Source organism: Ranitomeya imitator, chromosome 1 (genome assembly GCF_032444005.1).
Source record: "Ranitomeya imitator isolate aRanImi1 chromosome 1, aRanImi1.pri, whole genome shotgun sequence".
In the NCBI taxonomy this organism is placed as follows: Eukaryota; Metazoa; Chordata; class Amphibia; order Anura; family Dendrobatidae; genus Ranitomeya; species Ranitomeya imitator.
Window position 1 is genome coordinate 1,115,285,719 of NC_091282.1, and position 24,496 is coordinate 1,115,310,214.

Below are 24,496 nucleotides of genomic sequence, written 5' to 3' on the forward strand. Positions count from 1 at the left end.
AAGACTATTTTGGGTATTATGGCTGAGCCCCGAACAAGGGAAACATTTGAGAATAATTCAGGTCAAGCTAGATACAACATATTGATTCATAGAGAAGCATGATAACGTGTGGATTTTTACCTGGCCAATATTATACACTTGATATACAGTACCTAAACATGACTCTCCACCATGTAATCCCATTACACCCTGAAAGACACTGCAGTTTGTGGCTGAAATGATTTTTCTGACTGATCTGTTCTGTGATGATTTATTCAAAGCTAAATATAATGAAAAATAATAAGTATTTATTTGCTTTTTTTAATATGATACACAGTTACATGGAATACTATACATAATGTACTTGGCTAGATACAAATAAATGTCTATGAATTTGATTATTGTACAAATATCCCTCATGCGGTATCTTCTCAGACCAACATGTTCCACATCTGACCGTCTGGATGATATCTTCAGTACACATGGGCAGCTGGAAAGACATAGAATTTGTTCTGCCGGTAATACGCTTTGGTGAAATCTGTTTGAGGTTTTAAGGAATCTTGTAAGCTTTGCCTTTAAGGCATTCTTGTCAGGGATGGAGGGTCTACTTAATATCTGTCCACTCTGGTAGCAAGTGTTGTCTGTCCTCGGAGATTCTGTGCTTTGCAAATATAGTAGCCAGCGTCAATTGTTTCAAAGTCTTCTACAGTGATGATGCTTTTTGAGACTCTGGTAGTGTGTCCAATGCCGCGGTTGACCAGTCTCCAGGAGTCTTGAATGGTCACAGGCCGTTCATACTGTTTTTAAAATATATATATAAAATCAGTGTTAATGATATGATGAAAAATTTGGATAATAGAGGTACAACTTATCTTATGATGCATGCAACCCCATCACTAGGACAGTGCCGGATGTAATCATGGTGTCCATGATTTGGACAGGAAAAATAACACTACATACTGCACTAACCTTCAAGTATGATGGTGATATCGATGGAACCCCTGAGGGCAAAATGCATGATATCCGGTTTCCAGATAGACCCAGCAGTCATTTGAAGCAGTATATTTCAATAATTGAGCCATTGAGCTGTTCATTTGTGGAGGAGTTTGTGTTATATTTTAGGTTAATGTTGCAGTGTGCCTGTCGTTAGCCTTTTCTAGTAAAAAGGTCATGTCAAATAAAAGCTTGTGGGTCTGTTACATTTCCGGATGGCTAATACACCTTTTAGCCAGAGTAGCATGTCCATCTGTGAAGAAGGTATATAGCTCTAAAGCTGTTCCTTCAGGAAGACACTCCGATCTTCCTCTCTGGCCCAGATGTCACCTCTCTGCTGTCCAGAATCCCGAAGTGTCTGTGAGCCATATCCTCCTTCTTCACCTCTCGCTTCCTAAAACTCAATGTAGACAAAACCGAACTCATCATCTTTCCCCCATCTCACGTATCCCCCCTACCTGATCTATCTATTATGGTAAACTGCATCACTCTCTCTCCCGCACCTGAAATCCGCTGCCTCGGGGTAACTCTCGACTCTGCCCTTCAAACCGCACGTCCAAACTCTTACCACCTCCTGTCGCCTCCAACTCAAAAATATTGCCAGAATCCGTTCCTTCCTCAGCCCACAATCTACCAAAACTCTTCTGCATGCTCTCATCATCTCCCGCCTCGACTACTGCAACACCCTCCTCTGTGGCCTCCCCGCTAACTCTCTTGCACCGCTCCAGTCTGTCCTCAACTCTGCTGCCTGGCTAATCCACCTCTCTCATCGCTACTCCCCTGCTTCTCCCCTCTGCAAATCCCTCCACTGGCTCCCAATTCCCCAACGAATCTAGTTCAAACTACTAACACTGATCTACAAAGCCATCCACAACCTGTCCCCTCCCTACATCTCTGAACTAATCTCCCAATATCTTCCCTCACGTAATCTCCTATCCTTCCAAGACCTCCTACTCTCCTCCACACTTATTCGTTCCTCACACAACCGCCTCCAAGATTTCTCCCGAATATCCCCCATCCTCTGGAATTCCATGCCTCAACACGTCCGATTATCCACCACTCTCGGATCCTTCAGACGGAACCTGAAAACCCATCTCTTCAAGAAAGCCTACAGCCTGCAATAACCATTCTGCCGCATCGCCAGAGCCGCCTCCTCGCTATCGCCAGAGCCGCCGCCTCACCCCCTACCTTCTGCCTCTTCCCCACTATCCCAAAGAATGTAAGGGTGGTTTCACACTTGCGTTTTTGTCTGCAGCGTTTTTTTTCAAAAAAACGCATGCGTTTTTTTTCCTATCTTTAACATTGAAAACGCATGCGTTTTTTTGTGTACGCGTTTGGTCGCGTTTTTTGACGCATGCGTTTTTTTACTGCATGCGTTCATTTTCTGAAATGCTACTTGTAGTATTTTTAGAAGCGTTTTTTGGACCAAAAAAAAACGCATGCGTTTTCATGCGTTTTTTTTGGGTCAAAAATACATTGGAGTCAATGGGGACGCATGCGTTTTTTGGTGCATGCGTTTTTTGCGGTAAAAAACGCATGCGTTTTTTTATTAAAAAAACAGAAAACACACTGATATGCCACCCCCCAACATAAAGGTGATAAAGGGATCCTAACCCTACCCCTAACCCTAAGGGATCCTAACCCTAAGGGATCCTAACCCTAACCCTAATCCCTTTACGGTTAGGGTTAGGGGTAGGGTTAGGGTTAGGATCCCTTAGGGTTAGGGTTAGGGGTAGGGTTAGGGTTAGGATCCCTTAGGGTTAGGGGTAGGGTTAGGGTTAGGATCCCTTAGGGTTAGGGGTAGGGGTAGGGTTAGGGGTAGGATCCCTTTAGGGTTAGGGTTATGATCCCTACCCCTAACCCTAACCCTATCTGTTTATAGTGGGTTTTTTATTTTTTTTTTTATGATTGGCAGCTGTCACACATTTCTCAGCATGTATTTAAAAAACGCATGTAAAAACGCATGTAAACGCGTCAAAACGCCGCGTTTTTTTCACCACATGCAAAAACGCATGCGTCAAAAAAACGCAGCATTTACACGCGTTTACATGCGTTTTTTCACCATGCGTTTTTTTTGCATTTTTTACCGCAAAAACGCACCCCAAAAAACGCCAATGTGAAACCAGCCTAAGTCCGCAAGGACAGTGTCATCTCCCCTCTGTACCAGTCTGTCACTGTAAACTTGTTTATATCTATAACTCTGCATGTAACCCCTTTCTCATATACAGCACAATGGAATTAATGGTGCTATATAAATGAATAATAATAATTGACAATTTAAGTTAGTTAAGGATCCAAAGTGTCCAATTTCAGACTGTTGATCCTTTTCTTCTCTATAAGATAAGACGCCACCTAGGAGTCTGACAGTGGCTCTCTCTCTCATAGAGAGCACAGGAGTGCTCCCTTGTATGGGAGAGATGGCTGAGATGGCAGTCGGCCAAATAACCGGTTGAACCATAGTTTTTATGATAGCCACCTAGGATGTATGGTGCTGTGTAGGACTTAAGGTACCGTCACATTAAGCGATGCTGCAGCGATATAGACAACGATGCCGATCGCTGCAGCGTCGCTGTTTAGTCGTTGTGTGGTCGCTGGAGAGCTGTCACACAGACAGCTCTCCAGCGACCAACGATGCCGAAGTCCCCGGGTAACCAGGGTAAACATCGGGTTACTAAGCGCAGGGCCGCGCTTAGTAACCCGATATTTACCCTGGTTACCATTGTAAATGTAAAAAAAAACACTACATACTTACATTCCGGTGTCTGTCGCGTCCCCTGGCGTCAGCTTCCCTGCACTGTGTAAGCGCCGGCCGTAAAGCAGAGCAGTCATGTCACCGCTGTGCTCTGCTTTACGGCCGGCCGGCGCTGACACAGTGCAGGGAAGCTGACGCTGGGGGGCGTGACAGACACCGGAATGTAAGTATTTTTTACATTTACAATGGTAACCAGGGTAAATATCGGGTTACTAAGCGCGGCCCTGCGCTTAGTAACCCGATGTTTACCCTGGTTACAAGTGAACACATCGCTGGATCGGCATCACACACACCGATTCAGCGATGTCAGCGGGTGATCCAGCGACGAAATAAAGTTCTGGCCTTCTAGCTCCGACCAGCGATGTCACAGCAGGATCCTGATCGCTGCTGCGTGTCAAACACAACGATATCGCTATCCAGGACGCTGCAACGTCACGGATCGCTATCGTTATCGTTCTAAAGTTGCTCAGTGTGAAGGCACCTTTAAATGATTTGTATAAACAAAAGGGGATAGGGGGCACCACATCAATACAAAAGCTAGATAAGGCTACTTTCACACTTGCGTTGTTTGGCGTACGTCGCAATGCGTCGTCTTGGAGAAAAAACGCATCCTGCAAAGTTGCCCGCAGGATGCGTTTTTTTTCTCCATAGACTTGCATTAGCGACGCATTGCGACGTATGGCCACACGTCGTGTTTTGGCGTCGTGTTTTGGCGGCCGCGATGCACAAAAAAACGTTCAATGTAACTTTTTTTGTGCGTCGAATCTGCCACTTTCGACCGCGCATGCACGGCCGAAACTCCGCCCCCTCCTCCCCGAAACTCACAATGGGCAGCGGATGCGTTGTAAAACTGCATCCGCTGCCCACATTGTGCTACATTTACACACTGTCCGTCGGGCCGACTGTTTGCGACGGCCCTGTACCGACGAAAGTGTGAAAGTAGCCTAAAGGTCAGGGATCAACCTTATGCATACCAATTAAGTACAACAAGACACGAGAAAAAATATGCATAACAATAGGGATCAGCCTTCACAAATAATCTTTTTTACATACGGTATATGGTTGACAAAAAAGGGACATAGAAAACACCATAATTAAAACAATTAAAAAGCCAAATGGCTAAAAGGCAAGAAGAACAGACCAACTAGGTCCTCCCCAGAGCAAGTGGTATGTATCCCATACAACTTAGAAGCACAATCAACAATTCTAATGAACGGGACAATATAAATACAGACAAAGATACTGTAGACAAATGTCTAGATCATAATACAGTATAGCATAAAGAAATTAAAACAGTTCTACATATCACATCATAATAATTCAATGTAAGGTAGTCAAAAATACAAGTAAAGGCCCCGTCACACTTAGCGACGCTAAAGCGATCCCGACACCGATACGACCTGTCAGGGATCGTTGCTGCGTCGCTATGTGGTCGCTGGTGAGATGTCAAACTGTGAGATCTCCCCAACGACACAGCAGCGATGCGGCGACCTGTAGCGACCTGTACAACGATGTCACATGGCAGCTATTTCATGACGATTAACAGACCTCAATGAGGGACGTCCTGTCATGAGGTCGTTGGTAAGGTGTCAAACACAGCGATGTGTGCTACCCAGCGGGACCTCAACGATCAAAAAAGGTCCAGGCCATTCCGACACGACCAGCGATCTCACAGCAGGGGCCTGGTCGCTGCTACGTGTCACACATAGCGAGATCGCTACTGAGATCGCTGTTGCGTCACAAAACTTGTGACTCAGTAGCGATCTCGCTAGCGATCTCGCTTTGTGTGACGGGGGCTTTAGTGCGATCATAATAGAAGCACCAGATAGAGTAGTCTGCTAATCCATACAACATAGGCAGAGCTTAGTAGACAAAAGAATATATATAAAGCTAGAAAATAGCAACAAGATATGGAACCGATATGTAGAAGAGGGATAACTATATGTAACATGTTAAGGTTGATCCCTATTTTGCATATTCTTTCTGTTGTGTCTTGTTGGACTTAAATGATCTGTTACTACTGTCTTTGGCCAGATACCGCAGAGAACCTACAGAGATGGAGCGGAGTGGCTCACTGCTGTATATAATATACTTATATTGGTACAGAGACATTGCTCGGTCTTCTGTGATCACATTGCACTGTACATCTCTCTACCACTCAGCCCACATCTTCTCTGATGCTTGATGTTTTAACCCCTTCATGACCCAGCCTATTTTGACCTTAAAGACCTTGCCGTTTTTTGCAATTCTGACCAGTGTCCCTTTATGAGGTAATAACTCAGGAACGCTTCAACGGATCCTAGCGGTTCTGAGATTGTTTTTTCGTGACATATTGGGCTTCATGTTAGTGGTAAATTTAGGTCAATAAATTCTGCGTTTATTTGTGATAAAAACGGAAATTTGGCGAAAATTTTGAAAATTTCGCAATTTTCACATTTTTTATTTTTATTCTGTTAAACCAGAGAGTTATGTGACACAAAATAGTTAATAAATAACATTTCCCACATGTTTACTTTACATCAGCACAATTTTGGAAACCAAATTTTTTTTTGCTAGGAAGTTATAAGGGTTAAAATTTGACCAGCGATTTCTCATTTTTACAACGAAATTTACAAAACCATTTTTTTTAGGGACCACCTCACATTTGAAGTCGGTTTGAGGGGTCTATATGGCTGAAAATACCCAAAAGTGACACCATTCTAAAAAATGCACCCCTCAAGGTACTCAAAACCACATTCAAGAAGTTTATTAACCCTTCAGGTACTTCACAGCAGCAGAAGCAACATGGAAGGAAAAAATGAACATTTAACTTTTTAGTCACAAAAATTATCTTTTAGCAACAATTTTTTTATTTTCCCAATGGTAAAAGGAGAAACTGAACCACAAAATTGTTGTCCAATTTGTCCTGAGTACGCTGATACCTCATATGTGGGGGTAAACCACTGTTTGGGCACACGGCAGGGCTTGGAAGGGAAGGAGCGCCATTTGACTTTTTGAATGAAAAATTGTCTCCACTCTTTAGCGGACACCATGTCACGTTTGGAGAGCTCCCCCACAAGTGACCCCATTTTGGAAACTAGACGCCCCAAGGAACTTATCTAGATGCATAGTGAGCACTTTGAACCCCCAGGTGCTTCACAAATTGATCCGTAACAATGAAAAAGTACTTTTTTCACAAAAAAATTCTTTTAGCCTCAATTTTTTCATTTTCACATGGGCAACACGATAAAATGGATCCTAAAATTTGTTGGGCAATTTCTCCTGAGTACACCGATACCTCATGTGGGGGTAAACCACTGTTTCGGCACATGGTAAGGCTCGGAAGGGAAGGAGCGCCATTTGACTTTTTGAATGAAAAATTATCTCCATCGTTAGCGGACACCATGTCGCGTTTGGAGAGACCCTGTGTGCCTAAACATTGGTGCTCCCCCACAAGTGACCCCATTTTGGAAACTAGACCCTCCAAGGAACTTATCTAGATGCCTAGTGAGCACTTTAAACCCTCAGATGCTTCACAAATTGATCTGTAAAAATGAAAAAGTACTTTTTTTTCACAAAAAAATTCTTTTCGCCTCAATTTTTTCATTTTCACATAGGCAATAGGATAAAATGGATCATAAAATTTGTTGGGCAATTTCTCCCAAGTACGACGATACCTGATATGTGGGGGTAAACCACTGTTTGGGCACTCGGCAGGGCTCGGAAGGGAAGGAGCGCCATTTGACTTTTTGAATGGAAAATTAGCTCCAATTGTTAGCGGACACCATGTCGCGTTTGGAGAGCACCTGTGTGCCTAAACATTGGAGCTTCCCCACAAGTGACCCCATTTTGGAAACTAGACCCCCAAGGAACTTATCTAGATGCATATTGAGCAATTTAAACCCCCAGGTGCTTCACAGACGTTTATAACGCAGAACCATGAAATTAAAAAATAATTTTTCTTTCCTCAAAAAAGATTTTTTAGCCTGGAATTTCCTATTTTGCCAAGGGTAATAGGAGAAATTGGACCCCAAATGTTGTTGTCCAGTTTGTCCTGAGTACGCTGATACCCCATATTTGGGGGTAAACCACTGTTTGGGCGCACGGCAGGGCTCGGAAGGGAAGACACGCCATTTGGCTTTTTAAATGGAAAATTAGCTCCAATCATTAGCGGACACCATGTCACGTTTGGAGAGCCGCTGTGTGCCTAAACATTGGAGATCCCCCAGAAATGACCCCATTTTGGAAACTACACCCCCAAAGGAACTAATCTAGATGTGTGGTGAGGACTTTGAACCCCCAAGTGCTTCACAGAAGTTTATAACGCAGAGCCATGAAAATAAAAAAATTATTTTCTCAAAAATGATCTTTTAGCCTGCAATTTTTTATTTTCCCAAGGGTAACCGGAGAAATTTGACCCCAAAACTTGTTGTCCAGTTTCTCCTGATTACGCTGATACCCCATATGTGGGGGTAAACCACTGTTTGGGCACATGCCGGGGCTCGGAAGTGAAGTAGTGACGTTTTGAAATGCATACTTTGATGGAATGCTCTGTGGGCATCACGTTGCGTTTGCAGAGCCCCCGATGTGCCTAGACAGTAGAAACCCCCCACAAGTGACTCCATTTTGGAAACTAGACCCCAAAAGGAACTTATCTAGATGTGTAGTGAGCACTTTGAACCCCCAAGTGCTTCACAGAAGTTTATAATGCAGAGCTGTGAAAATAATAAATACGTTTTCTTTCCTCAAAAATAATTATTTAGCCCAGAATTTTTTAATTTTCCCAAGGGTAACAGGAGAAATTTGACCCCAATATTTGTTGTCCAGTTTCTCCTGAGTACGGTGATACCCCATATGTGGGGGTAAACTACTGTTTGGGCACATGCCGGGGCTCGGAATTGAAGTAGTGACGTTTTGAAATGCAGACTTTAATGGAATGCTCTGCGGGCGTCACGTTGCGTTTGCAGAGCCCCTGATGTGGCTAAACAGTAGAAACCCCCACAAGTGACCCCATTTTGGAAACTAGACCCCGAAAGGAACTTATCTAGATGTGTGGTGAGCACTTTGAACCCCCAAGTGCTTCATAGAAGTTTATAATGCAGAACCGTGAAAATAATAAATACGTTTTCTTTCCTCAAAAATAATTATTTAGCCCAGAATTTTTTATTTTCCCAAGGGTAACAGGAGAAATTTGACCCCAATATTTGTCCAGTTTCTCCTGAGTACGCTGATACCCCATGTGTGGAGGTAAACCACTGTTTGGGCACACGTCGGGGCTCAGAAGGGAAGTAGTGACTTTTGAAATGCAGACTTTGATGGAATGGTCTGCGGGTGTCACGTTGCGTTTGCAGAGCCCCTGGTGTGCCTAAACAGTAGAAACCCCCCACAAGTGACCCCATTTTAGAAACTAGACTCCCCAAGGAACTTATCTAGATATGTGGTGAGCACTTTGAACCCCCAAGTGCTTCACAGACGTTTACAACGCAGAGCCATGAAAATAAAAAATAATTTTTCTTTCCTCAAAAATGATGTTTTAGCAAGCATTTTTTTATTTTCACAAGGGTAACAGGAGAAATTGGACCCCAGTAATGGTTGCGCAGTTTATCCTGAGTATGCTGGTACCCCATATGTGGGGGTAAACCACTGTTTGGGCACATGTCGGGGCTCGGAATTGAGGGAGCACCATTTGACTTTTTGAATACGAGATTGGCTGGAATCAATGGTGGCGCCATGTTGCGTTTGGAGACCCCTGATGTGCCTAAACAGTGGTAACCCCTCAATTCTACCTCCAACACTAACCCCAACACACCCCTAACTCTAACCCCAACTGTAGCCATAACCCTAATCACACCCCTAACCACAACCCTAATTCCAACCCTAACCCTAAGGCTATGTGCCCACGTTGCGGATTCGTGTGAGATTTTTCAGCATCATTTTTGAAAAATCCGCGGGTAAAAGGCACTGCGTTTTACCTGCGGATTTTCCGCGGATTTCCAGTGTTTTTTGTGCGGATTTCACCTGCTGATTCCTATTGAGGAACAGGTGTAAAACGCTGCGGAATCCGCGCAAAGAATTGACATGCTGCGGAAAATACAACGCAGCGTTTCCGCGCGGTATTTTCCGCACCATGGGCACAGCGGATTTGGTTTTCCATGGTACTGTAAACCTGATGGAACACTGCTGCAAATCCGCAGCGGCCAATCCGCTGCGGATCCGCAGCCAAATCCGCACCGTGTGCACATAACTTTAGAATTAGGCTATGTGCACACGCTGTGGAAAACGCTGCGGATCCGCAGCAGTTTCCCATGAGTTTACAGTTCAATGTAAACCTATGGGAAACAAAAATCGCTGTACACATGCTGCAGAAAAACTGCACGGAAACGCAGCGGTTTACATTCCGCAGCATGTCACTTCTTTGTGCGGATTCCGCAGCGGTTTTACAACTGCTCAAATAGAAAATCGCAGTTGTAAAACCGCAGTGAAATGCGCAGAAAAAACGCGGTAAATCCGCCATAAATCCGCAGCGGTTTAGCACTGCGGATTTATCAAATCCGCAGCGGAAAAATCCGCAGAGGACCAGAATACGTGTGCACATACCGAAACCCTAGCCCTAACCCTAACCCAAGCCCTACCCATAGCCCTAACCCTACCCCTAGCCCTAACCCTAGCCCTAACCCTAGCCCTAACCCTATTCTAAAATTAAGATGTCATCGAGATATACCACCACAAACCTACTTATTAAGTGACTAAGTTTATCATTGACAAAGTGTTGAAACACAGAAGGAGCATTACTTAACCCAAAAGGCATAACCAAGTTCTCGTAATGTCCCTCTGGTGTATTAAACGCCGTCTTCCATTCATCCCCCTCCTTCATCCGAATGAGATTATATGCCCCCCTGAGGTCTAATTTGGAGAACCATTTAGCCCCCACAATTTGGTTAAAGAGGTCAGGAATAAGAGGGAGCGGAAAAGAATCCCAGACCGTAATCCGATTTAATTCACGGAAGTCTAAGCATGGGCGTAAACCCCCGTCCTTCTTCTTAACAAAAAAGAACCCGGCAGCAATGGGTGATGACGAGGGTCTGATATGACCCTTGGCCAGACTCTCCGTGACATAGTCCTTCATGGCCTGTCTCTTTGGGGCAGAAATGTTGTATAGCCTACTCTTAAGGTACCTTCACACATAACGATATTGTTAACGATATCGTTGCTATTTGTGACGTAGCAACGATATCGTTAATGAAATCGTTATGTGTGACAGCGACCAACGATCAGGCCCCTGCTGGGAGATCGTTGGTCGCTGAATAAAGTCCAGAACTTTATTTCGTCGCTGGACTCCCTGGAGACATCGCTGGATCGGCGTGTGTGACACCGATCCAGCGATGTCTTCACTGGTAACCAGGGTAAACATCGGGTAACTAAGCGCAGGGCCGCGCTTAGTAACCCGATGTTTACCCTGGTTACCATGCTAAAAGTAAAAAAAAACAAACAGTACATACTTACCTACAGCTGTCTGTCCTCCAGCGCTGCGCTCTGCACTCCTCCTGTACTGGCTGTGAGCCGGAAAGCAGAGCGGTGACGTCACCGCTCTGCTTTCCGGCTCCCAGACAGTACAGGAGGAGAGCAGAGAAGCAGAGCGCAGCGCTGGAGGACAGACGGCTGTAGGTAAGTATGTACTGTTTGTTTTTTTTTTTACTTTTAGCATGGTAACCAGGGTAAACATCGGGTTACTAAGCGCGGCCCTGCGCTTAGTGACCCGATGTTTACCCTGGTTACCAGCATCGTTGGTCGCTGGCGAGCGGTCTGTGTGACAGCTCTCCAGCGACCAAACAGCGACGCTGCAGCGATTCGGATCGTTGTCGGTATCGCTGCAGCGTCGCTAAATGTGAAGGGACCTTTAGGCAGTTTAGCATCAGGAATGAGACGTATGGCGCAATCATAAGGATGGTGTGGAAGTATCTCTCGACTCCCCTCCTCAGAGAATACATCCTCAAAATCTGAGATGAACTCTGACAAAACCTGAGAACTCAATCCGGCCAGCCGAGTACCCAGGCAATGTTCCTGACAAAACTCACTCCATCTAGTAATCTCCCAAGTCTGCCAGTCTAACACCGGGTTGTGTAATGTGAGCCGTGGTAAACCGAGAACTACAGGCGACGGCAAACCCCCCAACACATAACAATCTAATGACTCAGAGTGCAACGCCCCTATTTGTAGGCTCACCCCACAGACGATCTGAGTGAAAGTCCCCTGGCTCAAAGGTGCAGAATCAATGGCAATTATAGGTATGGGTCTAGACAACTCTTCAGTCTTAAGCCCATGGGCCTGAACAAATCCAGCATCAATTAAATTAAACCCTGCCCCAGAGTCCAGAAAGGCAGAGATATTGAATCTGTTTTCACCAAGACGAATTTCGGCTGGTAGGAAAAATTGAGGTTTACCTAAGGAGGAAATTAGTAAACCCGAGTTGCCAACCTCCCCGCAACCCGGGCTCAATAGTTTTCCGGCGGTTGTCTTCTAGAAGGACACACATTCACATAATGACCCCTTCTGCCACAAAAAAACATGCACCTTCCTTACGCCGTACTACTGCAGCCCCCTTAGAATGAGAAGCGCCACCCAACTGCATAGGTTCTCCTAGAGACTCAGATTCTGGTGAGTCCAAATCTGAATGACCCTTGAATAGCGGCGATTCATTAAGTCCCTGACTCAGGCGGCGGTCCACATGGATCGCAAGAGACATAGCTGCCTCCAGTGTGGTTGGTGTCTCCTGTAGGGCGAAGGCATCTTTTATTTGATCAGATAGGCCCTGATAAAATTGACTACGGAGTGCAGGGTCATTCCACAATGTGTCAGTAGCCCATCTCCGAAACTCAGAGCAGTACTCCTCTACTGGCCGGTCTCCCTGTGTAAGATGGCGTATTGTGGACTCAGCAAGGGAGACGCGGTCAGGATCATCATACACTTGACCTAAGGCTCGAAAAAACTCCTCCACAGTCCGTAACAGCAGAGCGTCAGAGGGAAGTGAAAATGTCCAGGCCTGGGGATCCCCCTGTAGTAGCGATACTACAATTCCAACCCTCTGCTCCTCTGAACCTGAAGTGTGAGAGGACGCAACCTAAAATACAATTTACAGGCCTCCCTGAATGTAACAAATTTGTCACACCCCCTGAGAACCTGTCAGATAACGCAATCTTAGGCTCCAGCGAAGCTTGTGGAAATGTAGCAACCCCTGCAGTGGCCACTGGAGTGCGCTGCACAACCGCCGAGCGGAGGTCAGCCACCTCTAGACTGAGTTGCTGCATTTTTCCAGTTAAAGCAGCAATGGGGTCCATATTGGACCAAGAAAATTTTTTAAGGTCAGTGACACTGTCACACCGTAAGCGGCGATAAAGGGGCAGGACGGCGTACTGGGACCCGCACCTGTCCCTACCACTATAATGGGGCCCAGGCTTTCCCTTATCTCAGGGGTACCTATGATGGTTAGGAGACCTGAGCCACCAGCGTATCCCTGTCTCCTGTGCAGGCCCTATCAGTGGCCCCCTCTCCCCCCAAAGGAGGTGGACTGCACCAGTGTAATAATACAACAAATAACAGGGTATACAGACAAGGTAACTAAAAGTCTCAAACTCACCAAATGCTCACACAACCACAGAGGGTACACATAGAAGGGAAGAGAAGGAGAAAACTAGGAAGGAAAACAGGTGTAACATGCAACCAAAACAGCAGACACCAATCTCTGTAAATAAACCTCCAACACCAACACTACGCTCCTTCAACCTGCAAGCCAGGCAGTAGAACTGATCACTGACAAAAGCTGAAGTCAGGACTGGGTCTATATAGAGGATCAGATTACAAAATCCCCTTCAGCTGAGAGAGACCCAGCTCTCAGCAACTCAGCAATAAGGTTAACTCCTGCACTGCTGGCACAAAGCAGCCAGGTCAGAATACAGGTGAAGAGCTTCTGTTCACTGTTTGTGAACGAGGCCCAGAGCGCTGCAGTTCTCTGGAACCTCTCTGTCGCGGTAGCCCCATGACACAGGTGCTGTGGACTGATGGGTCAAAATGTGAAATCTAGTTATGTCCTGAAATATTTGGACAGTGACCGAATTTTTGTGATTTTAGCTCTGTGTGCCACTATTTTTTATTTAAAATGAAACAACTGAGATTAAGTGTATACTTTTGAGTTTAATTAGACGGGTTGAAAAAAAAAATATCCTGTGAAACGTTTTGGAATTGCAACCATTTTTCTACAAAGCCTCCTCATTTTAGGGGCTCAATAGCAATTGGACAAATGAACTTTTCCATAAATAAAATGTTCATTTTGAATAGTTTTTACTTTGTGATGTTTTACCAGGCCTTTACTGCAGCTGACTTCAGTTGTTGCTTGTTCGTGGGATTTTTTGCCTTAAGTTTTTAGCATGTGAAATGCAAGTTCGATGGGGTTGAGATCTGGTGATTGATTTGGCCATTGTAGAGTATTCCACTTAAAAAACTTAAAAAAACTCCTGGGTTGCTTTCTCTGTATGTTTTGTGTCATCGCCCATCTGTACTGTGAATCGCCGCCCAATCAATCTTGCTGTATTTGGTTGAATCTGTGAAGAAAGTTTAGCCCTGTACACTTCAGAATTCATCCGGCAGCTTCTGTGACTCAGTGCCATTGTAAGCCATGCATGTCGATGCCATCATACTGCCTCCACCACGTTTTACAGAGAATGTGGTGTGCTTTGGATTGTGAGCAGCTCCAAGCCTTCTCCATACTTTCTTCTTCCCATCATTCTGGTACAGGTTGATATTAGTTTCATCTGTCCAAACAATGCTTTTCCATAACTAGGCTGGCTTCTTTGAATGTCTTTTGGCAAACTCTAATCTGGCATTTGCATTTTTTACGGCTGATTAATGATTTGCAGCTTGTGATAAATCCTCTGTATTTGTTCTTCTCTTTATGGTAGACTTACATATTGAAACACTTATTTCCTGGAGAGTGTTCTTCACTTGGGTGGACATTGTGTGGGGGGTTTTCTCCACCATAGATAGGATTCTACGATCATACACCACTTTTGTCTTCTGAGGAAGTCAAGGCCTTTTTAAGCTGCCAAGCTCACCAGTGTACCACTGTTTGTGGCCACTCCTAACATTTTTGCAATCTGATGGATCTTTTTAGCCTAATGATGGTCTATTTCTCTTGCATTGAGAGCTCCTTTGACCACATGTTCCAAATGCAAATTCCACAGCTGGAATCAGCTCCAGACCTTTTATCTGCCTACTTGATGAGATATTTACGAATAGTCAGCCCATTAAAGTGCTTTTGAGATAATTGTCCAATTACTTTCGGTCTCTTTAAAAAGAGGCAGCTACAGATTAAACAGCTGTAAAGGTACCGTCACACTAGACGATATCGCTAGCGATTCGTGACGTTGCAGCGTCCTGGCTAGCGATATCGTCCAGTGTGACAGGCAGCAGCGATCAGGCCCCTGCTGTGATATCGCTGGTCGGGGCAGAAAGTCCAGAACTTTGTTTCGTCGCTGGATCTCCCGCTGACATCGCTGAATCGGCGTGTGTGACGCCGATTCAGCGATGTCTTCGCTGGTAACCAGGGTAAACATCGGGTTACTAAGCGCAGGGCCGCGCTTAGTAACCCAATGTTTACCCTGGTTACCATCATTAAAGTAAAAAAAAACAACCACTACATACTTACCTACCGCTGTCTGTCCCCGGCGCTATGCTTCTCTGCTCTGGCTGTGAGCGCCGGCCAGCCGGAAAGCAGAGCGGTGACGTCACCGCTCTGCTTTCCGGCCGCTGTGCTCACAGCCAGAGCAGAGAAGCACAGCGCCGGGGACAGACAGCGGTAGGTAAGTATGTAGTGGTTGTTTTTTTTACTTTAACGATGGTAACCAGGGTAAACATCGGGTTACTAAGCGCGGCCCTGCGCTTAGTAACCCGATGTTTACCCTGGTTACCGGCATCGTTGGTTGCTGGAGAACTGTCTGTGTGACAGCTCTCCAGCGACCAAACAGCGACGCTGCAGCGATCCGGATCGTTGTCGGTATCGCTGCAGCGTCGCTTAGTGTGACGGTACCTTAGTTCCTAATCCCTTACAATTAGGATGTACAGTACAGACCAAAAGTTTGGACACACCTTCTCATTTAAAGATTTTTCTGTATTTTCATGACTATGAAAATTGTAAATTCACACTGAGGGCATCAAAACTATGAATTAACACGTGGAATTATATACTTAACAAAAAAGTGTGAAACAACTGAAATTATGTCTTATATTCTAGGTTCTTCAAAGTAGCCACCTTTTGCTTTGATGACTGCATTGCACACTCTTGGCGTTCTCTTGATGAGCTTCAAGAGGTAGTCACCGGGAATGGTTTTCACTTCACAGGTGTGCCCTGTCAGGTTTAAAAAGTGGGATTTCTTGCCTTATAAATGGGGTTGGGACCATCAGTTGTGTTGAGCAGAAGTCTGGTGGATACACAGTTGATAGTCCTACTGAATAGACTGTTAGCTGCTTTTTTCTTGCCATAATACAAATTCTAAGTAAAGAAAAACGAGTGGCCATCATTACTTTAAGAAATGAAGGTCAGTCAGTCCGAAAAATTGGGAAACTTTGAAAGTGTCCCCAAGTGCAGTTGCAAAAACCATCAAGCGCTACAAAGAAACTGGCTCACATGAGGACCACCCCAGGAAAGGAAGACCAAGAGTCACCTCTGCTTCTGAGGATAGGTTTATCTGAGTCACCAGCCTCAGAAATTGCAGGTTAATAGCAGCTCAGATTAGAGACCAGGTCAATGCCACTCAGAGTTCTAGCAGCAGACACATCTCTACAACAACTGTTAAGAGAAGACTTTGTGCAGCAGGCCTTCATGATAAAATAGCTGCTAGGAAACCACTGCTAAGGACAGGCAACAAGCAGAAGAGACTTGTTTGGGCTAAAGAACACAAGGAATGGATATTAGACGAGTGGAAATCTGTGCTTTGGTCTGATTATATGGAAACAACTGTTACGCGAGTTTCATAAATTCATTCGGTTAGATCGGGTGGCAGATTTGTTGGTGATACATCTGGGGGGAAATGACCTAGGCAAATGTCCGTGCAGAAAACTAATTAAAGATATTAACTTTGACATGTTGAGGCTCTGGTCAATGTTCCCGAGATTACTAGTGGTGTGGTCAGATATCGTCCCCAAAAAAGTATGGCATGGGGCAAGGTCGGTGCAAGGTTTGAATAAGGCTAGAATCAAATTGAATAGAGCAGTGTCATGCTTCATGGGAAGGAATGGGGCAATTGTGGTGCGGCATCGGGATTTGGAGTCTGGAGAAGGGGAGTGTTGGAGGCAGGATGGTATCCATTTGCATGCAATCGGTCTGGATATGTGGTATGTGGTGCTTGGCAGTACAAGAGGGCATTGAAAAAGGTTTGCTGGTGTGGCGTGACATAAATGTTTGAGGGGTCAGAACATTTATGCTGTTGGCGTGGGGGGGAGGTCCTCGAGGTTGCTGGTGCTAATAAGTGGTGGCTCAGGGGGGGATCCCAAAGGTCCTGGACTCCCCCTTGAGTGGATTAATTGGATTGGAACATAAGGATCACACGGAAGAGATAACGTGGATCCGTGGGTAATTTTTGAAGGATATTGGCCGGGCGAGTCTCTGTGGGTCTCTGAGCTGGTGCCTAGCGGCTAGAGGCAAGACGCAACCTGGGGGGCCAAAGTTATGGATATTGACCTTAGTTTTTGTTACAGTTTTGGGCTTCGAGGACCGCCCTCCCCGTGAATATGGTTAAATATATAAACTGTTATGTTAAATGTTTAATAAAGCCTGCTGTGGCCAATTTATCCAAAGTTCATAAATTTATGAAGAATCGTTATTTAGGGAGTGGGCATTTTAAATGGATAGCCCGAGTAAGTAGGGAAGGGGTTTGTTAAAGGGAAGGTGCCGCAATTTTTTTTTTTGCATTAAAAATGATTGTTTATATAAACAATTATTTATAATACAAAATTGTTTTTTTTTACTTTAATATCATTTTTATTAATTATTTTTTCAGCCACTGGCCACCGCCATTTTGCTTTGCAGGAGTGTAAGTGTAGCTGCACGACACTTACACTCTGCAAATACGGCAGCCCTGGGCATAAACATCTGCGGTCGGATGCCGACCCCATACCTATCATTGAGCTGCTCCCTGCTTTGATCTGGCCACACCCCCTGGGCTGTCCACACATCACAGCAGAGGCAGGAGATCAGCGCCATCTTTCTTGAGCTGTGATTGCTGTGTATCTGTGAGCTCCACGTGAGAGCTGCACTGTTGGAGGGGCAGCTCTATCTGTCTCCCCCTTCACACTATTAGTGGGCATTCCCTGTCTCTTCTATGCTGCCTGCTCAGCAATGCTGGCTAATGTCGTTATTATGAGCTGCAGAGGTAACAGAGGGGGGAGGGGGAGGCTCTGTGCTGCTCCTGTCCTGCTTCTCACTGCAGCTCATCAGGACATTAGACCATTGTGTTTCTATTCCTGCACTGTGCTGAGCCGTGTATCTAAATCTATTCTGTGTGATACTGTGCTGAGCCGTGTATCTAATCCTATACTGTGATACTGACTGCTAACCCATGTATCTAATCCTCTCCTGTGTGATACGATACGATACGATACACTTTATTGATCCCGTGGGAAATTATGGTATCACAGCAGCACAACTTAAATCATAAAAATCATAAAGGAATTACATAGTTGACATGACAGTTTGTTGACAGAAGAACATTATACATTAGAATAGGACATACACAACAAGTGAACTGAAATGTAGAGAAATAAGTAGACATTCACCTTGGTGGTTTAACCCTAATGTTATTGTTGTACATTCCCATGGCAGTTGGCACAAACGATTTCCTATATTTTTCCTTCTTACACCTCAGAAGTATTAGCCGGTTACTGAAGGTGCTCTTCTGTCTCACGAATAGCTCATATAATGGATGTGCATTATTGTTCATAATTGCCATACACTTTTTCAGAGTTCTTCTCTCCACTACCTCCCCAAAAGAGTCCAGATTACAGCCGACAGCAGAACTTGCCTTCTTGATAATCTTATTCAGTTTATTAGCATCAGAGGCCCGCACACTACTACCCCAGCACGTGATTGCAAAAAAGATGGCACTTGCCACTACAGATTGGTAGAACATTTCTAACATTTTGCTGCACACATTAAAAGACCTCAGTTTCCTTAGGAAATACAATCTGCTCATCCCCTTCTTGTAGACAAACTCTGAGTGGCATCTCCAGTCCAGTTTGCTATCCAAATGGACCCCCAAATATTTGTAACTCCCCACCTGCTCGACCTCCTGACCAGCAATAGTGATCGGTAAGCATTCCAACTTAATCCTGCTATAGTTGGCCACCAACTCCTTAGTTTTCTTAACATTTAGTTGCAGATAGTTACCATTGCACCAATCCACGAAATTCGACACCACACTTCTGTATTCCTCATCCCCCTGATCCCCCCTAATGCATCCCACAACCACGGAGTCATCCGAAAATTTTTGAAGGTGGCAAAGTTCAGATTTATACTGAAAGTCTGAAGTATACAGTGTGAATAGAGCCATGTATCTAATCCTCTCCTGTGTGATACTGTGCTGAGCCGTGTATCTAATCATATACTGTAATACTGACTGCTAACCCATGTATCTAATCCTATACTGTGTGATACTGTGCTGAGCCATGTATCTAAACCTATTCTGTGTGATACTGTGCTAAGCCGTGTATCTAATCCTATACTGTGATACTGACTGCTAACCCATGTACAGTCATGGCCAAAAGTATTGACACCCCTGCAATTCTGTCAGATAATACTCAGTTTCTTCCTGAAAATGATTGCAAACACAAATTCTTTGGTATTATTATCTTCATTTAATTTATCTTAAATGAAAAAACACAAAAGAGAATGAAGCAAAAAGCAAAACATTGATCATTTCACACAAAACTCCAAAAATGGGCCAGACAAAAGTATTGGCACCCTCAGCCTAATACTTGGTTGCACAACCTTTAGCCAAAATAACTGCGACCAAACGCTTCCGGTAACCATCAATGAGTTTCTTACAATGCTCTGCTGGAATTTTACACCATTCTTCTTTGGCAAACTGCTCCAGGTCCCTGACATTTGAAGGGTGCCTTCTCCAAACTGTCATTTTTAGATCTCTCCACAGGTGTTCTATGGGATTCAGGTCTGGACTCATTGCTGGCCACCTTAGAAGTCTCCAGTGCTTTCTCTCAAACCATTTTCTAGTGCTTTTTGAAGTGTGTTTTGGGTCATTGTCCTGCTGGAAGACCCATGACCTCTGAGGGAGACCCAGCTTTCTCACACTGGGCCCTACATTATGCTGCAAAATTTGTTGGTAGTCTTCAGACTTCATAATGCCATGCACACAGTCAAGCAGTCCAGTGCCAGGGGCAGCAAAGCAACCCCAAAACATCAGGGGACCTCCACCATGTTTGACTGTAGGGACTCTATGTTGATGCCTTTGCCCAAAAAGCTCTACTTTTGTCTCATCTGACCAAAGAACATTCTTCCAAAACGTTTTAGACTTTTTCATGTAAGTTTTGGCAAACTCCAGCCTGGCTTTTTTATGTCTCGGGGTAAGAAGTGGGGTTTTCCTGGGTCTCCTACCATACAGTCCCTTTTCATTCAGATGCCGACGGATAGTACGGGTTGACACTGTTGTACCCTCGGACTGCAGGGCAGCTTGAACTTGTTTGGATGTTAGTCGAGGTTCTTTATCCAACATCCGCACAATGTTGCATTGAAATCTCTTGTCAATTTTTCTTTTCCGTCCACATCTAGGGAAGTTAGCCACAGTGCCATGGGCTTTAAACTTCTTGATGACACTGCTCACGGTAAACACAGGAACATTTAGGTCTTTGGAGATGGACTTGTAGCCTTGAGATTTCTCATGCATCCTCACAATTTGGTATCTCAAGTCCTCAGACAGTTCTTTGGTCTTCTTTCTTTTTTCCATGCTCAATGTGGTACACACAAGGACACAGGACAGAGGTTGAGTCAACTTTAATCCATGTCAACTGGCTGCAAGTGTGATTTAGTTATTGCCAACACCTGTTAGGTACCACAGGTAAGTTACAGGTGCTGTTAATTACAAAAATTAGAGAAGCATCACATGTTTTTATGAACAGTGCCAATACTTTTGTCCACCCCCTTTTTTATGTTTGGTGTGGAATTATATCCAATTTGGCTTTAGGACAATTCTTTTTGTGTTTTTTCATTTAAGACAAATTAAATGAAGATAATAATACCAAACAATTTGTGTTTGCAATCATTTTCAGGAAGAAAATGAGTTTTATCTGACAGAATTGCAGGGGTGTCAATACTTTTGGCCATGACTGTATCTAATCCTATACTGTGTGATACTGTGCTGAGCTATGTATCTAATCCTCTCCTGTGTGATACTGACTGCTGAGCCGAGTATCTAATCCTCTCCTGTGTGATACTGACTGCTGAGCCATGTATCTAATCCTTTCCTATGCACTCCTCTCTCCCCCTGTTATGTGTGATCTGTATGGCGGTATTATGTGAGATCTATATGGTGTCATTATGTGTGGATAGCCCGAGTAAGTAGGGAAGGGGTTTGTTAAGGGGAAAAAGAACTCCCAGGATCCACGAATACCCGATTGTCATGAAAGCTGTGATTAAAAATCATGCTTATTCCACAAAATATTGATTTCTGAACTCTTCTTGAGTTAGAACATTAGTATTGTTGTTTCTAAATGATTATGAACTTGTTGTCTTTACATTATTTGAGGTCTGAATGCACTGTATTTTTCTTTTGTAATTTTGTTCATTCCTCCTTTTCAGAAAAAAAAATACAAAAATGTATTGCTTGGAACTTCGGAGACATGTTGTCAGAAGTTTATAGAATAAAAGAAAAATTTACATTTTACTCAAAAAAATACCTATAAAGAGAAAAACCAGACAAACTGAGAATTTTGCAGTGGTCTCTTAATTTTTGCCAGAGCTGTATATAGGTTTATTACTATAGGTGTATACTTTTATTTATTAATCTGATTCAGCACAATATTATAAGCACAAATACTTTCTTTACATGTACATGTATAGTTGTATGAACACTTAGATTTATCAGGAAATATATACAATTGACAGAATACTGGGCTAGACCAAAATTTTGCCTCCATATTGCTGGATGTTCTGTCCTTCTGTCCTGTTTGCCAATATATGGCTTCACCCAACCACTAACCATGAGTGGAGAAAACGTTTTGGTGTTATCATTCATATTCTGCGAAAAAAGGCCAAGAAAGCAAAGATTCTGCTTGGGTATGTAAACATTTGAGCACAACTGTATAAGTGTTTTTCTCTTTTTTTTGGTCAAGAATTACCATTGACATTCCTTTTTAATATTATGAATAAAGGTATCCTTTTTAAAGAATAGGGATTGATTCACATATGTTAGACTTTTTCTGTATCCTTTTTATGATTGATTAATTGTAAGTCGAAATTGCATGGAGCTATAGGTTGCAAAAGACTTGCCTCGTATAATGATTTTTTATTTTTTTTATTATTTTTAACATTAGATCCTATTACTATTGACGCTACATAGGTAACATCAAAAGTAAAAACTTGGTCACACAGGGTTAATAGCAGCGGTAATGGAGTGAGTTACCAGCGGCATAACGCAGTCCGTTACCGCTGGCATTAACCCTGTGTGAGTGGTGACTGCGGGGAGTATGGAGCGGGCGCCGGGCACTGACTGCAGGGGAGTAGGGAGGGACTAATCGGACTGTGGGCGTCGCTGATTGGTTGCGGCAGCCATGACAGGCAGCTGGCTAGACCAATCAGCAACTTGGATTCCATGACAGACAGAGGCCGCGATCAATGAATATCCGGGACAGACAGACAGACGGAAGTGATCCTTAGACAATTATATAGTAGATGTCAATGGCCATAAATACATTGTGATCCAAAATTGCAAGCTCTAGTAATTAAAAACATACAAACAGTTGCCAAGGAAATATATTAAAAACCCAGTTAGAACCATAAAAATATCCAAAAGACATATAAATATAGTTATAGGGGGTTTACCATCATATAAAGATCAATAACCAGTTGGTTCTACTAACATATATAACTAAAGTCAGGGCACAAAGTACCCAGAAAGTACCCAGAAAACACCACTTGTAAGAGTATAAAATGTACAGATTTTTTATTAAAGATTTTATTAAAGATTAAATGGAAAAAATACATGAACCAGTGTCACACTCTCATTGAGAAAGCGTAACAGCGAAACGTGTGTCGGAGCACTAGTGGCTATATCTGGGGTCCCTTCACCTCAATATGGGTAAGCTCTATACTACCTTTATACTAGATAAGGATTGATTTAGTTTTACATTTAGTTTTATATACTGCATAATATACATATACAGTGGGGGAAATAAGTTAATTTTAACATTGAGAGATAGATTATCAAAAACAAAATCCAGAAAATCACATTCATTTGTTTGCATTTTCCAGTAAGAAATAAGTATTTGATCCTCTACCAACCATTAAGAGTCCTGGCTCCTACAGACCAGTTAGACGCTCCTAATCAACTTGTTACCTGCATTACTGACAACTGTCTTACATAGTCACCTTTATAAAAGACTCCTGTCCACAGACTCAATTAATCAGTCAGACTCTAACCTCTGCAACATGGGCAAGACCAAAGAGCGTTATAAGGATGTCAGGAACAAGATCATAGACCTGCGCAAAGTCAGAATGGACTACAAAACCATAAGTAAGACGCTGGGTGAGGGGACAACTGTTGGTGCAATAGTAAGAAAATGGAAGAAATACAAAATGACTGTTAATCAACATTGATCTGGGGCACCATGCAAAATCTCACCTCATGGGGTATCATTGACCATGAGAAAGGTGAGAGATCAGCCTAAAACTACACGGGGGAACTTATTAATGATCTAAAGGCAGGTATGACCACAGTCACCAAGAAAACCATTGGTAACACATTACGCCATAAAGGTTTAAAATTCTGCAGTGCCCGTAGGGTCCCCCTGCTCAAGAAGGCACATGTGCAGGCCCGTCTGAAGTTTGCCAATGAACACGTGGATGATTTTGTGAGTGATTGGGACAAGGTGCTGTGGTCAGATGAGACCAAAATTGAGCTCTTTGGAATTAACTCAACTCGCCGTGTTTGGAGGAAGAGAAATGCTGCCTATGACCCAAGGAACACCATCCCCACTGTCAAGCATGGAGGTGGAAACATAATGTTTTGGGGGTGTTTCTCTGCTAAGGGCACAGGACTACTTCACCGCATAAATGGGAGAATGAATGGAGCCATGTACCATAAAATCCTGAGTGACAACCTCCTTCCCTCTGCCAGGACATTAAAAATGGGTTGTGGCTGGGTCTTCCAGAAAGACAATGGCCCAAAACATACAGCCAAGGCTCAAAAGAAAGCACCTTAAGGTCATGGAATGGCCTATCCAGTCTCAAGACCTTAATCTCATAGAAAACTAATGGAGGGAGTTGAACTCCGAGTTGCCAAGCGACAGCCTCAAAATCTTAATGATTTAGAGATGATCTGCAAAGAGGAGTCGACCAAAATTCCTCCTGTCATGTGCGCAAACCTCACTATCAGCTACAAAAACGTCTGACTACTGTGCTTGCCAACGATGGTTTTGCCACCAAGTATTGTTTTGTTTGCCAGAGGGATCCAATACTTATTTCTCACAGGAAAATGAAAATAAATTTATATAATTTACACAATGTGATTTTCTGGA

The 24,496-nt window shown here is 43.8% G+C and overlaps 1 protein-coding gene across 1 annotated transcript in view; it reads right to left on the bottom strand.

The window, feature by feature from the left end:
- Positions 1 to 265: 265 nt before the first annotated feature.
- Positions 266 to 24,496, bottom strand: part of PDGFRL (platelet derived growth factor receptor like) — a 288,958-nt gene continuing 264,727 nt past the window's right edge. The window contains exon 6 of the mRNA XM_069744397.1: positions 266 to 776. Coding sequence (XP_069600498.1) covers positions 588 to 776 — 189 coding nt within the window. The 3' untranslated portion in view covers positions 266 to 587. The remainder of the gene's footprint in view (positions 777 to 24,496) is intronic.